At 33.8% G+C, this 15,920-nt stretch overlaps 1 protein-coding gene across 1 annotated transcript; it reads left to right on the forward strand.

The window, feature by feature from the left end:
- Positions 1-3,373: 3,373 nt before the first annotated feature.
- LOC132304714 (uncharacterized) lies at positions 3,374-4,732 on the forward strand. Its single transcript, XM_059802444.1, has 2 exons — positions 3,374-3,806; positions 4,320-4,732. The coding sequence occupies exons 1-2, from the start codon at positions 3,374-3,376 to the stop codon at positions 4,730-4,732; spliced, it is 846 nt and encodes a 281-aa protein (XP_059658427.1).
- Positions 4,733-15,920: the final 11,188 nt, after the last annotated feature.

Raw genomic sequence — 15,920 nt, forward strand, 5'->3', positions numbered from 1 at the left:
GCTTGAGAACTTAGGGCAGATCTTGTGTGAAATTCAAAATTGGATGTGTGTGGAAGGTGACTACATGCATTATATAACTATTTGATAGTTGTGACTTACTTGATTGATTTTGGAAATACTTGGGGCATAGTTACGTTAATATGGCTAGGGTAAGGCCCTTGTGCGGAAAGTACGAGTTCTCCCCATCTTGTAGTGCGCACTTTGGTGGTTCATGCGGGCGACTAGCCCAAAATAACCAATTGTCTTGCGTTGTGAAGTTCATAACTGAATGTCATGTCCAAGTTTTCCACATTGTTGACTTTGCGTTCATTTATAAGTTGACATTACTTTTGAAGTTGTAGCTTGTTATTTTCATTGGAAGTTCCAATAATGTTGTACATTTTACCTTTGTTGATTGTTTTCATATTGTTTATATATAGCTTAGGATGATACCTTAGCTTTTCCATTGGAACTAAATGCTAGGAGGCATGATCTACATGTGTTGATTATATTACGTTGCAAAGAACCGTTGAAACTTTATGGTATACATATTCGCTTCATCCTACAGAGTAACTTGTTTACTCACCCTAGTTGATTGGGTTATTTTTAGGTAAAGAAGTTCTATTCATGGATGGACAACATCCTTAGACTCTTATATGGCTTGGCGCAGTGGATGCTTTTGATTTAATAAGCATGCAACTGTTAACATGTCTTGATACCCCTTTTTAAGTTGTAATGTATGACTTGTTTAAAAGCGTAGCATGCTTCCTTTTTGTGGTGTAATATGAACTCATGTACCTTATTTTGATGTGACTTCAATATATATGTAATGGGGCCAAGGGCCAAGCTCTTTTGATGAAAAGGAATGTATGTTGAATTTCAGCCTGTTTTTGCATCCATGACCTATTTTATCTTGGGGGCATTTTTGGTATTTAATGTTGCATTTTATTTTTAGTTCGGATCATGGTTGATTAGAAAACCCATTTTTAGGGGGGGGGGGGGGGGGGGGGGTTGGGGTTTCACAAACTTTTTCCAAAAAACCTTATTTGAGCCCTGAAAATTGCACGTTTCATAAAAAAACACAGTTGCAGCATCTCAGTTCTCTGCAATCTACAATCGATCCTAGCTTTCAAGGGCAGAGGGAGCTAGTGCCCAGGGGGGGCACATGCCTCCTTTGACCTTTTTTTTTTTTTTAATAGTATATGTATATTTTTTAAAAAGTCCAAAAATGCCCCCCTGATTTTTTTTTTTGCCCTCATATATTAGTAATACTTTAGTGAATCAAGCTCATTTAAGTCATTCACTTACAAAGTGCTACCAAATAAAGCCCAAACAAAGTACCAAATATAGACCAATAAGACAAAAAGCAAATAACAAGTACGGTGGAAGTGTGGAACTAAATAAAGTCTTCTGACTTTCTAGTTTCTTTGCACAAAAGTGAGATACGAAAAGCTGAAGCTTGGACTCAAAAGTCACGCCATGGTTATGCTGTTTAGCCTGCTTATGCATATCATTATGCTCAGATTTTAAATCTCCATTGTTTGCGATGGATTTAGAATTGGACGGAAGGATACCCAATTTGTTTTGCTGTAGATTCAACGTTTAATTTTCTGGAAAACCCAAAACCCTAGTTTTTTATTTTTATTTTTTACATGAATCAGATTCTCAGAAACTTTGAGGAAAACATGGCATACCCAGAATTCCCACTACCCTCTGAAGATGTTCGCAAGTTTGATGCCAATATAGTTTTGTTCCAAGTGCAAATAGGAACTTGCTGATCAACAGCTGGAGGTTTTGATTTTATGCAATTTTTTTTTTTTTTTGAACCATTTCTCTATTGGGGTGGAGGGCTGGAGAGGAAAAGGAAGAAAAAAGCCCAACATATCTCAACATAGCCAAATAGTTGCATTTGGCATTATTGTGATGAATGATGATCTGTATTTACTTAACACTAAATTGAGAATTAGGAGAAAATAAGATGAATTAGGTACTTAAACCTGGGCTGTTTGATATTGAAAGAAGTTTTCTTGTTCTGGACTTGATTTTTTGTTTTTCCAGTAACGGGGCTTGGAGCCTTGGATCATCCCAGATTGATTTCTTGTTCTGTCCTGTTCTAATGATGATCTATTTTAGTTTTTATCTTACTTGTTTGATGAATATGATAGATAAATTGAGTAATTAAAAGTTAGTTTTTTAATTTGTTATGCAGCACAACCCTTTAATAATTTTTCAAATATTTTTCTGGGATTTTTTTTTATTTTTTATTTATTATGTCTTTTGGATTTTTTTAAATTTTCTAATTTTGATCATGATATTAAGGTTGGCTTAAATCATTGTCACTTAAATTGGGCATTTTTTTTTCTAAATTTTTATTATGTAGTTACTAGTTAGCACTTACTTTCTAATATTTTTTAATGCATTCTAAATGAAAAGATTGAGTGGTTTAAATAAAATTAATAAGATTGAAATGTCCATTTTAATTATTATATGTAAATAAGCATTTTTTATTTTTTATTTTAAACAGTTATGGAGAAATTTTATAAAAGAAAATCAGGGTTGGCACCTCGGCCACCTCCTATAGAAAGAGATGATGATCGAATATTGAAGCAAAGTTGTTTCGACATCAACTTGGAAAATCTTTCGGCGGATCGTGGATTACGAACTCGAATCTTAGATTACCATCATAATATTCGAGATGTCTTAAGGGTCTTTGTCAACCCAAGACTCATCGTTTTCTCTATACGAGTTTTGGGAAAGCATCACGCCATTTTAACCCTGCTTGGTTTAGTGAATATTCTAATTGGCTAGAATATAGTATAACCAAAGATACAGCGTTTTGCCTATGTTGTTATCTTTTCAAGCCAGATATTGGAGAACAAGTAGGAGGTGAATCTTTTGTGGTTGAGGGGTTTTCAAATTGAAAGAAAAAAGAAAATTTTCAAACTCTTGTTAAAGGTCCCAATAGTGCCCATAACCAAGCTTGGAGATCATGTGAAGCTTTAGTGAACCAAAAACAACACATTCAAACAATTTTATGCAAGAAGTCACACCAATCTAGAAATGAATATCAGACTCGTTTGACTGCATCAATTGAATGTATCCGATATCTTTTACACCAAGGACTTGCTTTTCGTGGGCACGATGAATCTGAATATTCAAACAACAGGGGAACTTCCTCACACTTTTGAGATTTCATTCTCGTCACAATGAGGATGTTAGAGCCATTGTATTGGAAAATGCTCCTGAAAATATGAAGTTAACATCACCTGAGATTTAAAAAGAGATTGTAAATGCCATTGTAACAGAGGTTGTCAATTTTATTATTAGAGATATTGGAGATGGGTTTTTTTCTATTTTAATTGATGAGTCTCGTGATATATCGATAAAGGAGCAAATGGCTATTGTGTTACGTTACGTGAAGAATGGAAGTGTCATTGAACGTTTTCTTGGTATGGTACATGTTACCGATACAACTACTCTCTCACTCAAGATGGCGATTGATAATGTATTTTCTACACATGGATTGAGCATTTCTAGATTGCGTGGGCAAGGCTATGATGGGGCTAGCAATATGCAAGGTGAGTTCAACGGTCTCAAAACGCTTATTCTAAAAGAGAATGAATTTGCTTTTTATGTTCATTGTTTTGCTCACCAACTTCAGTTAGCTCTTGTTGCTGTGGCAAAGAATCATGGCCAGATTTCCATTTTTTCTATATTTATTGCTAATGTGGTGAATATAGTTGGAGCCTCATGTAAACGTCATGATATGCTTCGCGAGAAACAAATTGCTGAAGTTATTGATGGACTTAACAAAGGCGAGCTCAGAAGTGGGTAAGGCCTAAATCAGAGTGCTTTTCTTGTACGTGCAGGAGACACCCGTTGGGGCTCACATTATGGTACTTTAATTAGCTTAATTACATTATTCTCATCTGTAATTGCTGTTCGTGAGTTTATCGAAAATGATGGATTGAAATCTGACCAAAGAGGTGAAGCATCTATTCTACTTGGGTCAATACAATCCTTTAATTTTGTATTCAATCTCCATTTGATGAAGACATTGTTGGGCATGACAAATGAATTATCCAAAGCACTACAAAGAAAAGATCAAGATATCGTGAATGCCATAGAGCTTGTCAAAGTATGTAAGCAACGACTACAAATAATGAGGGATGATGGATGGGATTCTTTGCTTGATGAAGTTTCTTCCTTTTGTGAGAGACATGAGATTGATGTTCCCAACATGGATGATATGTTCATTACTCAAGGACGACGATGACGAAATGTGCAAGAAATGACAAACTTGCATTACTATCGTGTTAAGTTGTTTTACTCTGTCATAGATATGCAACTTCAAGAGCTAAATAATCGTTTCAATAAAGCCAATACTGAGTTAGTTCTTTGTGTGGCATGTCTATGTCCAGATGATGCATTCTTTGCTTTTGACAAGCAAAAGATCACTCGTTTTGCTGAATACTATCCAAAAGAATTTTCTGCAGCCAAGCTCATAGAACTTGGTTGTCAACTTGAAACTTATATTCTTGATGTGTGCTTTAATATCAGGTTTGAAGGATTGAAAGGGATTTTCGCTCTTGCAAAAAAAATGGTTGAAACAAAAAAAGACAAGGTGTATCCATTGGTGTATCTACTTGTGACATTGGCATTAATCTTACCAGTCGTTACTGCCACGGTGGAGAGGGCATTTTCTACTATGAATATTGTAAAGAATGAATTGCGTAATCGGATAGGAGATTAATTTATGAATAATAGCATGGTTGTGTATATTGAAAAAGAAATATTTAAGGGCATAAATAATGAAGCTATCATTCAACGCTTTCAAAAGATGAAAAGCCGTTGAGGGCAGTTGTAATTGTATTCAATGAAATATTCTAAATCAATATTTTGGATCTTATATGTGTCAAGTATTCTACTTTAGTTCTTTTTATTTAAATATCATATCAACTTGTTACATGTTTAGTTCTTTAGATAAACAAATAAATTCTTTTATGGGATTTTCAATTCACATTATTGAAGAACATTTAGTTTCCATCTTAGTTTAAGATAAAGATAATAAAATACAATCTTGTTTGCTTTGGTTGTCAAGATTCACTATGTGCTTGGAGACTCAAAGAGTGGGTATGATTGCTTTGGAATGGCTCCTGGACTCCTAGTTCATCCAGTATCTCACCTTGCCAGGTAATTCCTTTTTTGTCTTTTAAAAATAGTGACTTTGCTCTGTTTTATTTTACTTTATTTTATTTTTTATTTTTTTTTTTAATGATTATAGATACTAAACTAGATACTAATTCTATATTTCCTTTTGAAAATACTGACTTTGCTATGTTGTTGTTGTTTGTTTTTTCTTTTTTCTTTTTTTATGTGAAAATTATATTTTTGCCGTTGATTTTTTCCTATCAAATACACTATGCCCCCCTTGGAATGAAATGCTGGCTCCGCCCCTGCTAGCTTTTTGTGATCGATCCTAGCTTTTTGCGATCGATCGTACTGGTCACGTGGCAATTTTTTTGTAAAACTTCTTCGTTTTAACTCCAAATCAGATGATTTTTGAGTCCAAATTAATTAATTTTTCGTTGTCTATCCAATGGTATGCACGGTTCCATCCATTTATTTTTGAAATGACCATTTTACCCCTATTGGTTCACTTTGCCCATTTTAAAACCCTAGCTTCTACTTTTGAGTTCTTTTTAGTTTCATGACTTCATGGGAAGTCACATTGGCGTCTTATAGATGATATACATTTCTAGAGACCCATTTGCTTTTGTTCACTTCCGCATTTGGGATCCATCATCAGGTCAGTTTCGGGTTACTCGTTGGCACACCGAGTTATGAGAATTAGGGCTATCACAAGCATCAACTTGACAAATTTAGAAATGAGCTTGAGACGTTTCTCCATCTTCGTCTCTTCCGGTTGAACTACCGGTTGTGGCGCCAGTTGGGGCACCGGTTGTGGAACAGTAGCAACCGTAGCCTGCAATACATCTTGCAATAGTGTGGTTAGGGTCTGTCTAGCCGCACCTTCACCCTCTTTAACGAGTGCCAAACATTACCCCTTCTAGCGGGGGCACCTCTCGGAGGAACCAAGTGCCTAAGAAGTGTCTCCTCATCAACTTGCTCCATGGGATTGGAGCTAGAACTCTCCCTAACATAACCTCTTGTTCTAGGTCGTGGTGGCATGACGCTATAAAATGAAAAAATGAATAAATGACAATGATACTAAATAGTCCGCCCGAAAATGACAGCCACACATGACTCACTCGACAAGAAATGAAACAAAATCATATAAACACTTAACACACATGTTCATGCAACAAGTAGACATCAACTTTAAGCAATTAAACACGTAGTCACATAAGCAAGTAAGCATGTGTTTCAACTCACAAAACACATAAGCACGTAAACATTACAAATCAACCTCGATACTACTCTAGGTAAGCCTATACCCATCGTCCTAATGGTTTTTGAATCATTACTCTGATACCAATTTTGTAACGACCCAAACTTGGGGGTCCAGATCGCTAATCGGGTCTTATCCTAACTCGTAAGCATGCTTAAACAATTAAGTGCCAATGCATTTCATCAATCGAAGCACTTATACAAATCATCATGCATCTATATAAAAGTAACAACAATTTAACATGCATGCAATAAAATAAATATGATTACATTATTTCAAATTACATCAATGGATTAGAAATTCCTAAGGAGACCACAAAATAAATAAATAAATAAATAATATAAAAAAAAAAATTACAAAATGGTCTCCATACCATTTTGATCCATAATACACATTAAAGATAGCCATCAAACACTAGTTTAGGGAAAAATATAAATATTTGATTACAATTCACTTTTCTATATCAAATGCAACCATACATCAAAAAACTAGCCTCTAGTCAACAAAAGGTGTCTTTAAGGTCATTATGTATGAAATTGAGGGTCGTTCATTACTCCTTTCCCAGTTCCTTGTAGAAGGGTGAGCACAAGGCCCAGTAAAGATTGCCTAAATGACATCTCCTAAAATCAGGTAGACAATTGCATGCTTAGACACATCAAGGAATATAGTAATAGAATGGGGATCATGCCGGAACCACACATCATCAACAAATAACAAGTAATCTATCGTCAACTATTTGAACTGATACAATGCTTGAAATGACTTATGCAATGCATACCACACACACTCAACTACCATTTGGGGCCCGAGGTCACTAAATTACTCACGGGTACCTCCCGTGTCCCTATTAACTAGTTAACACCGCCGACAAAGGGGTACCTCCCCAACTACTGGGTTTAGGAAAAACCGTTCCTTAAAACTTATTCAAAATTCACCATTCACATTCCACATTCCACATTTTCTCACAACACACTCAATGCATAGTGACAATGCAATACCAACAATGTCATGCACACAATGTGAAGCATACCTCAATATTCATCATTGATATTTCATAGTCACAATTTTAACTTCACATGAACTTGACAATTAAACATCAACTTTAAAAATTATATTTGGCATTTGTTAATAATACAATTTCTCTAGCATGTCAACATATATGAACATTAAGCCAATAATAACAACAATTTAGCAATGGACATTCACATTAACAAATAGATCACATAGTTCACCCAATGATTATAATTTGCTCACAAAGCTTGCAATTAATCACATAACAGCTAGTAATTTGGCACAATTTATCATATACATAAAACCCTAGCATGCTCCTACAAATTGGCATGCTAAAATTGGGGGAAAACATGAAATTGGCTACCAATTTGAAGGACTATGCAAGTTAGACAACTCTACCTCTTTGAAGACCAAACCTTAATCTGTAACAAGTGCTAATGTCCACCAAAATGCAAGCTATCTATACCAATGGAGAGAGGAAAATAAGAGGAAAAAACTTTGTTCTTGAAGCTTTAACAAAACAAATCACCAAGGAGAAACCCGAAAATTTGAAGTGGCTAAATGGGGTTGTTTTTGGTATCAATGGAAAGCTATTATCCAATGAAGAGTTTTTAACTTCTATGCCATGGTCAAAATTATCCAGGAAAGTGACCAAAAATGAGCTCTAAAGTGTATAGTAATGATGTAAAGATAAAGGAAGAATTTAACAATTAAACATCAACTTTAAAAATTTTAACAACACTTAAACATCAACTTTAACTTCACATGAACTTAACAATTAAACATCAACTTTAAAAATTATATTTGGCATTTGTTAATAATACAATTTCTCTAGCATGTCAACATATATGAACATTAAGCCAATAATAACAACAATTTAGCAATGGACATTCACATTAACAATTAGATCACATAGTTCATCCAATGATTATAATTTGCTCACAAAGCTTGCAATTAATCACATAACAACTAGTAATTTGGCACAATTTATCATATACATAAAACCCTAGCATGCTCCTACAAATTGGCATGCTAAAATTGGGGGAAAACATGAAATTGGCTACCAATTTGAAGGACTATGCAAGTTAGACAACTCTACCTCTTTGAAGACCAAACCTTAATTTGTAACAAGTGCTAATGTCCACCAAAATGCAAGCTATCTATACCAATGGAGAGAGGAAGATAAAAGGAAAAAACTTTGTTCTTGAAGCTTCAACAAAACAAATCACCAAAGAGAAACCCGAAAATTTGAAGTGGTTAAATGGGGTTGTTTTTGGTATCAATGGAAAGCTATTATCCAATGAAGAGTTTTTAACTTCTATGCCATGGTCAAAATTATCCAGGAAAGTGACCAAAAATGAGTAAAGATAAAGGAAGAAGAAGGAAGAAGAAGAAGAAGAAAAGTGGGCCGGGTGGAGGGAGAGAGAATTTGAAGAAAATGGTGTTCTTGCCCTTTACACCACAAGTGTTGTTAAAGAGGGGCCCACCTTTGACCCCCAAAAAGTCCAGTTTGCCCCTATCATGCATATATACTACAAATACGCCATCATCATGTAAAAACTCATATATTCCCTCACATATACATCAAATAACATGTAAAATATTTAATAAAGTCTAGAAATATATTCCGGAGACGCAAATCAGGACGTGGGACCCGCTCGGGACATCCCAGACCAAAATACTGAAAAATGCTAAAATGACTTAAAATACATTTCTAAGAGTTCTAAACTCACATGAATGTCCCATAACACCCTCGGAACCCCAGTGGAACGCTAACTGGTTATGGCACGCAAAACAAGGTGCAAAAATAAGATAATCCAAAAAATAAAAAAATAACAAAAAAATGAAAAATTAAGAAACGTCACACTAACAAGTAAGCAATTGTTCATAAAATCATCTCGAATATAAACATGATATGATAAAAGTATTAGAATCCAAATCAAGCTAGGTCACAATACACATGTAAGTCAATTTGGAAATATAAGCTGAAATCACATAATAGGGATAATTTAGACTCGCACATGTATGATCACACGTATAATGTGCACCAGAAAAATAGCTATTGCCAGACTAATAACCCGCTGGGAACTACCCTAGTGGCCACTATACAAATGGGGAGCCCGAGCTCACCTGTGAGGGTCAAATCTTCACATCTCAAGTAACAATGTCCCAAGTATCTCCCAAAAATTATCAAACGAATCCACAATGTGTCATATACATATATATATATATATATATATATCAAGTTTAAAAACTTCACAAGTGCACCAAAATCTCATGATCAAGCATTTCATACCTATAGTTTCCAATGCTAAACATGGCATGATAATATATACAAATGAGATCAATGATCATACAGGATACCATGGCTAATAAAACTTACTCATATTAACATTTTATTCTCAATAACCTACTACAACTTAAACAATAATCTATTCACAAATATGAATTCATATCCAAAGGTTAAACAGCACTTCCATGAAATTAAATATGAACCATACACTAGTTTCATATAAAAGGATATACAAATAAAGGCATAAATGTGAAGTATTCTAAAAACACATTTTAATCTCATGACCACATAGATAAATCAATGAGTATACGATTTATAAAATTACTTCTACTTATGTTTTAGAACATTAAAGTAGATCTAAATTATAGCAAAAATGATGAAAACTTTCACAACTCAAGCTATATAAGCACAACTTATTATGAGTCGTACGCAGCGGAAAATACATAGAAAGTTTTTGTTTGTTTTGTAAAACAGATCTGTGTCGTTACCAACTTTACTTATTTTAACAATTAAATAATTAATCACATGCAGATAAAATAAAGCAAAGTATAAAGTTAGAGATGACACTAGGATTTTAGCGAGGAAACCCCAGTTGATAAAATATGTCGACTGTTATGGGAAAACCTCGTGGACTGTGCAGTCCAAAGTAAACCAGTCCACTATGCTTGAAACAAAATATACTGAACTTTGACTCTGGCTCACACCCTATCATTCTACACCACACCAACCATTGACGATCCTCTGGTTTTGCGATTCCTTGTCCAACAGCAACTTGACCTCAGGTTTACACTTGATATTTGTAGAAGAGAAACAGGTAGATCAGACAACACTCCGCGAATACTCAAACACTTTCAAAGTGTGACTGCGTTTACTTTTGTTTTTCAATCGTCTGAATGATATAGAAGAAGATATGCTTCGTTTGATCGATGTTAATACGACTGTATGATCACGATCAGGATTCAAACTCCACAACTCTAACCTAACTAGGTGAATATGTGTATGTTCTAAGAAGATAACAGAAAAATCAACTTTAATTTTCTGAGAGGGATAAACTTCCTAAGGCTTTGTATGATATATAAATAATGATTAAAAGTCGTGAATAAACCAATGTATATGACATGGTTTATGTAGAGGTTTGCAAAGTCCTATTCCTTCTGAAAATAAAGGAAATTTCGTGCATAGGACTTGGAAGGAAAGTTGGATTGAAAAAGGCATAAAACAGAACAAGGAAACTAGACTTCTTTTGTTATCAGGACATGTGGAACCGGTTCCCATATTTGTTACTGGTTCCCAAAGGACAGAGAATTTTCTCGAAATATAGCTTCTGGAACCGGTTCCCAAATCTTGGTACCGGTTCCCACTTAACAGAATCCAACCTGAACTTGGATTTTTTGTATTTTTGGAACTATGAAAATATACCATGTATATCAATATGTCCTAAGTGGGAAACGATGTCCTAATCGTTGTTTTTTCCTTTTCGATGATCAACAGTACTTTCTCTTTTGTTCAACCTCTGAATTCCGCAGTCGATGTCAAGTCTTATATGGTAACGGAAATTACAACTCGACTAGGACTTGTTTTGTTACCGAAATATGCCAATTACAAAAATATATCTCACAATCTCCCCCTTTGGCAATTTTGTGACAAAACCCTAAAAACAATTTATAATCTATCCAAAGCAGAAAAGTAAATTACAATTGTTTAAGGAAACACGGAATTTTTTTTTATCTCTGTTCTCTTCTGCCTTTGGACAAAATGTCACTTGATTTCCTGCACATGGATTAAGCAACACTACCAGTGAAAGTTTAATAAAACAAGTTAAAAACTCCCCCTGAATTAATTATCCAAAAATTTTAGATTGTCTCCCCCACACCTTGTTCTGTCCCTTTTTGGAACAAAATTGACAAAGTAAGATTAAAGAGAAATAACAGTAAAACAGAGTAAACATGAATCAGTTTAATACATGTCAGAAACCAAAAACAAAATATCCAAAAATATCAAGTCATGACTATGTAAAAACTGAGCAAAAAGTGATGTCATGATGTAAGACAAAATATCAGGCACTAGTATCTCCAGAAATAATGTCAGAAAAAAAAAAAAAATCAATACTCTCCACCATCATTCTTATCATAATCCTCATCAGACTCTACATCCATTGTTTTATCACACATGCATCACGATGACAATACTAGTTCTAGCTTGCTTGGGAGCTTCCGAAATCTCAATTCCTTTACCTTTGGCTTCTTTGAGTAATTAAGATGCCATGTTCTTCACACAATTTTTCACTTTGAAGCTTTCAACTTCTCTTAAGATTTTTATCAAACACTTAGTGTGAACTTCAACACTTGTTCTTGAACAAGCTTGATTTGATTCTTCAAAACCCCAACAAACAACCCAATATCAAAGCAAACAAAGCTTCAATCACAGCCTAAACAAGTCTCAATCTCTAATTTTCTCAAACTCCTAAACTCCACAAATTCTCTTCAACTTCCAAGCTTCAATCTTTAATTCTTGATGTTGATACAAAGATTACAATATATGATTGAATGTATGCAACAATATTATGAGAATAATGCATTTGAAGATGTAAATATATGTAAGCAATATAGAGAGAGAAAGTGGGTACTCTAGAGAGAGAATGGGTTTATGCAATATGACCCAACAAAGAGCAAAAAGTTGCTTTTATGCCTTTTCACGCTGCCAGGAATCGGTAACCAAAATGGGAACCGGTTCCCACTGGGAACATAGACCACTTTTAAACCGTTACCAAACTTGTGGTACCGGTAGCCAAGCTCCAGAGACTTATGTAATGCTCTTTTGTAGCTTGAACCGGTAGGATGTTTCTTGAACCGGTAGGCACATAACAGATCTGAAATTTGTAGACTTAAAATTTTCCATAAAAATTTTCTAACAGTTTTTTTGAAACACTCAATGATCAAATAAACAAACTACAATCTAAAACCAAAAATCTTTTTGAATTTTTTTAGTTTTTCTATTATTTATTTATTTATTTTTAAAAAAATAAAGAACAAATCATTGAACAGTCAATCAAAGTCATCCAAGTCCACACATGATCCAAATTTCTAGAAAATTCTTAGAGATACCTATGAACACAAATTTTGACTCCACAGAATATTCAATCAATTTCAATTCTCAAGAAATAATCATAACACGAATTTTAACTTGCAAATTTTAATGAAACATTTAAAAATCAATCTAGCAAGTTCAAGTATGTGTGTGCAATCCATCTCATCAATTTTTAATTAATTATCAATAAATCATTGTCCAAACCATATTGATCGAAAAACATCAAGATAAAATTGTCTTTGAGTAATTTTTCTTAATAAGGTGGTTTTCACTCTAAAGAACAGACAACAATTCCCCAATTTAACTTGTCTCCACCTTTCTTTTTACTCATTTAGCTCCATTTTAAAGTTTAATGGGAGCTTTCGAATACATCTCAATAGGTAGCATTTTCCTAACAAAGAATTCAACATTTTTCTTTTCTTTTTCAAGCTGAATTTTTTTTTTTTCAATTTTTTCAAGCTCCTATTTTTTCAGACAATAACCTTTATAACTTTTATGATCAATATACCATAGTCAACATTTCAAAGATTTTTAATCAAAATTTTCAGATTTGGACTAGTGCACAAAGGTTATGAACTTAAGAGATTCAAATCTAAACATCCCTTAATCAATGCAAATGAACTTTCATTGTATAGATTACAAGCTAATAATCTATTTTAATCATAAATCATGTGTCCAACTTTGCATTCAAAGATAGATCATAAATTCACTGAAAGAATTCTCAGATATATTCATGAAGACTATGATCAGAAACTCAAAACCCTAACCAAACCCTAACAAATGATCCAATGGCAACAAAATTTTACTTTAAACACAAGCCATGATCACTGAATTTCATAAGACTCAGTTTGAAGGTGAAGTCCTTTTGGAAACATGTTCCTTGGACTCAACAAGCACATAATGAATCAAATCGGACTTTTTGATCCAAATAGTTCTTACCCTCATTTCCTGAAATTCTTTTTCTTTCTTTACCCCTTTTTTAGGCAAATTTTCAGCTTTAGAAATCTTAGGTGACAATTTCTTTTTCTTCCTAGAATGCACCTTCTTCTTAGCATGAGAATTTTTAGAATGATTTTCAGAAAAGTCTTTCTTTTTCCTGTGAAGGTATGAGTTATACTTATGTCCATTCTTTCCACAAAAAGTACAATGCAACAATTTAGGCACATAAGATATATCAGAATATGATGCATCAGACAAACATGATTTAGGCATAATAGCAGGTTTAACAAAAGTTGTTTTACCTTGATTACTAGAAGAACCTTTCACAAATCCTAACCCTATTTTATCATTCACATCCTTACCCATGTTGAATATCTTATTCAAACTATTTTGACTCATATTAAACCCTTTCAGTTTATCTTTTTCAGATTTCAATTCAATTTCAAGATAATCAATTTTCAAAGCAAGACATTCCTCCAATGATTTAGTAACACTTACCTTATCCTCAAGAATGATGATCTGCTTCTCAAGCTCAGTGATGACAAGATTACTTTCAACAGCCTTCCTTTTGCCTTCATCAATCTGTTTCTTTAGATCTTCATTCTCTCTTTTTGCTTGGATAAGCTCATTTGCTAGCTTATTGATTACCTGTTTGGTCTCCATGGTTTCTTTGACCATCTTCTTCAGTTTTTCATCGTCCTTTTCAGCCTCTTCAACCTATTCATCATGAACTTCATTGTCTTCGTTATCTGAACTGTCAGAGTCAGATAAATGAACAACATGAAGACTCCTATCAAGAAAAGCGACATAAGAAAAATCATTAGTATCATTCAGAGGAGAATCATTATCACTTAAAATGGAATTTTCAGACATAGAAACTTGCATTGCTTTTCCTTTATTCCTATTCTTTTTTTCTTTTCTAGGGCTAGGACAAACATTGGATGCGTGACCTTTGCCACCACAATTCCAGCAAGTAAATTCCATTTCTTTTGATTCTTCTACTTTCTTCTCATTAAACCTAAACTTTGATGTCTTGTCAAAATTTTGAGGATTAGCCATGTTGCTATTCATTCTCCTCTGTTGCTTTTGTAAAATCTGACTGAATTGCCTTCACAAGAATGCAATATCATCATCAAAGTCATCATTCACATAATTCTCAACCTGTGTAGATTTTAAAGCAAGATTTTTCTCCTTCAAACTTAAATCAAAATTTTGCATCTCAAAAGTTTTTAATGAACCTACCATCTCATCAACTTGACAGGTAGTCAAATCCCAATGTTCAGAGATGGTTTCAACCCTAATCTGAAATCTTTTAGGTAAAGACCTTAAGATTTTCTCACAGATTTTTTTATCACTAACTTTTTTCCCTAAGTGACGCAGTTCAGAAATTATTTCAAGAAGACTAGAATAAAAATCAGAAAAGGTTTCATCTTTTTTCTTCATGATGTTCCCAATTTTATAAGAAAATAACTGAATTTTGGACAACTTCACTTTTGAAGTTCCATCATGAGTAACAAGCAAAATATCCCAAACTTCTTTAGCAGTTTTACAATCAGAAATTCTAGCATATTCAGATGGAATAGCAAAATTAATTATTGAATATAAAGCTTTGCCATTAGCATCATTACGCTCAGTTTCAATAGCAGTAAAAGCAAAGGTATCTTTTAACTCTTTGACTATTTTACTATCCACAGTTGTAACTACTGTAGGAGGTGTATAGCCAGATTCAACTATTGCCTAAGTTTTACTACCAAAATTTTGCAAATAAGCTCTCATCTTTGATTTATAAAAATTGTAATTATCTCCTTCAAATAAAGGACCACGTTGATTAGAATTGCCTTCTTTCAACGCACAAAACATGATTAAAACAATTTTTGAAAACAAAACTAATCTTTCTAACAAGGATCAACTCAATGTGTAGATAATGACTTTGACACCAAATTGTAAGTCGTACACAACGGAAAATACTTAGAAAGTTTTTGTTTGTTTTGTAAAACATATCTATGTCGTTACTAACTTTACTTATTTTAGCAATTAAACAATTAATCACATTAGAGATGACACCAGGATTTTAGCGAGGAAACCCTAGTTGATAAAATACGTCAACTGTTATGGGAAAAACCTCGTGGACTGTGCAGGCCAAAGTAAACCAATCCACTATGCTTGAAATAAAGTATACCGAACTTTGACTCTGGCTCA

Source organism: Cornus florida, unplaced genomic scaffold, assembly GCF_030987335.1.
Source record: "Cornus florida cultivar Cherokee Brave unplaced genomic scaffold, ASM3098733v1 CherokeeBrave_3.0.0_Hap2_Chr04, whole genome shotgun sequence".
In the NCBI taxonomy this organism is placed as follows: domain Eukaryota; kingdom Viridiplantae; phylum Streptophyta; class Magnoliopsida; order Cornales; family Cornaceae; genus Cornus; species Cornus florida.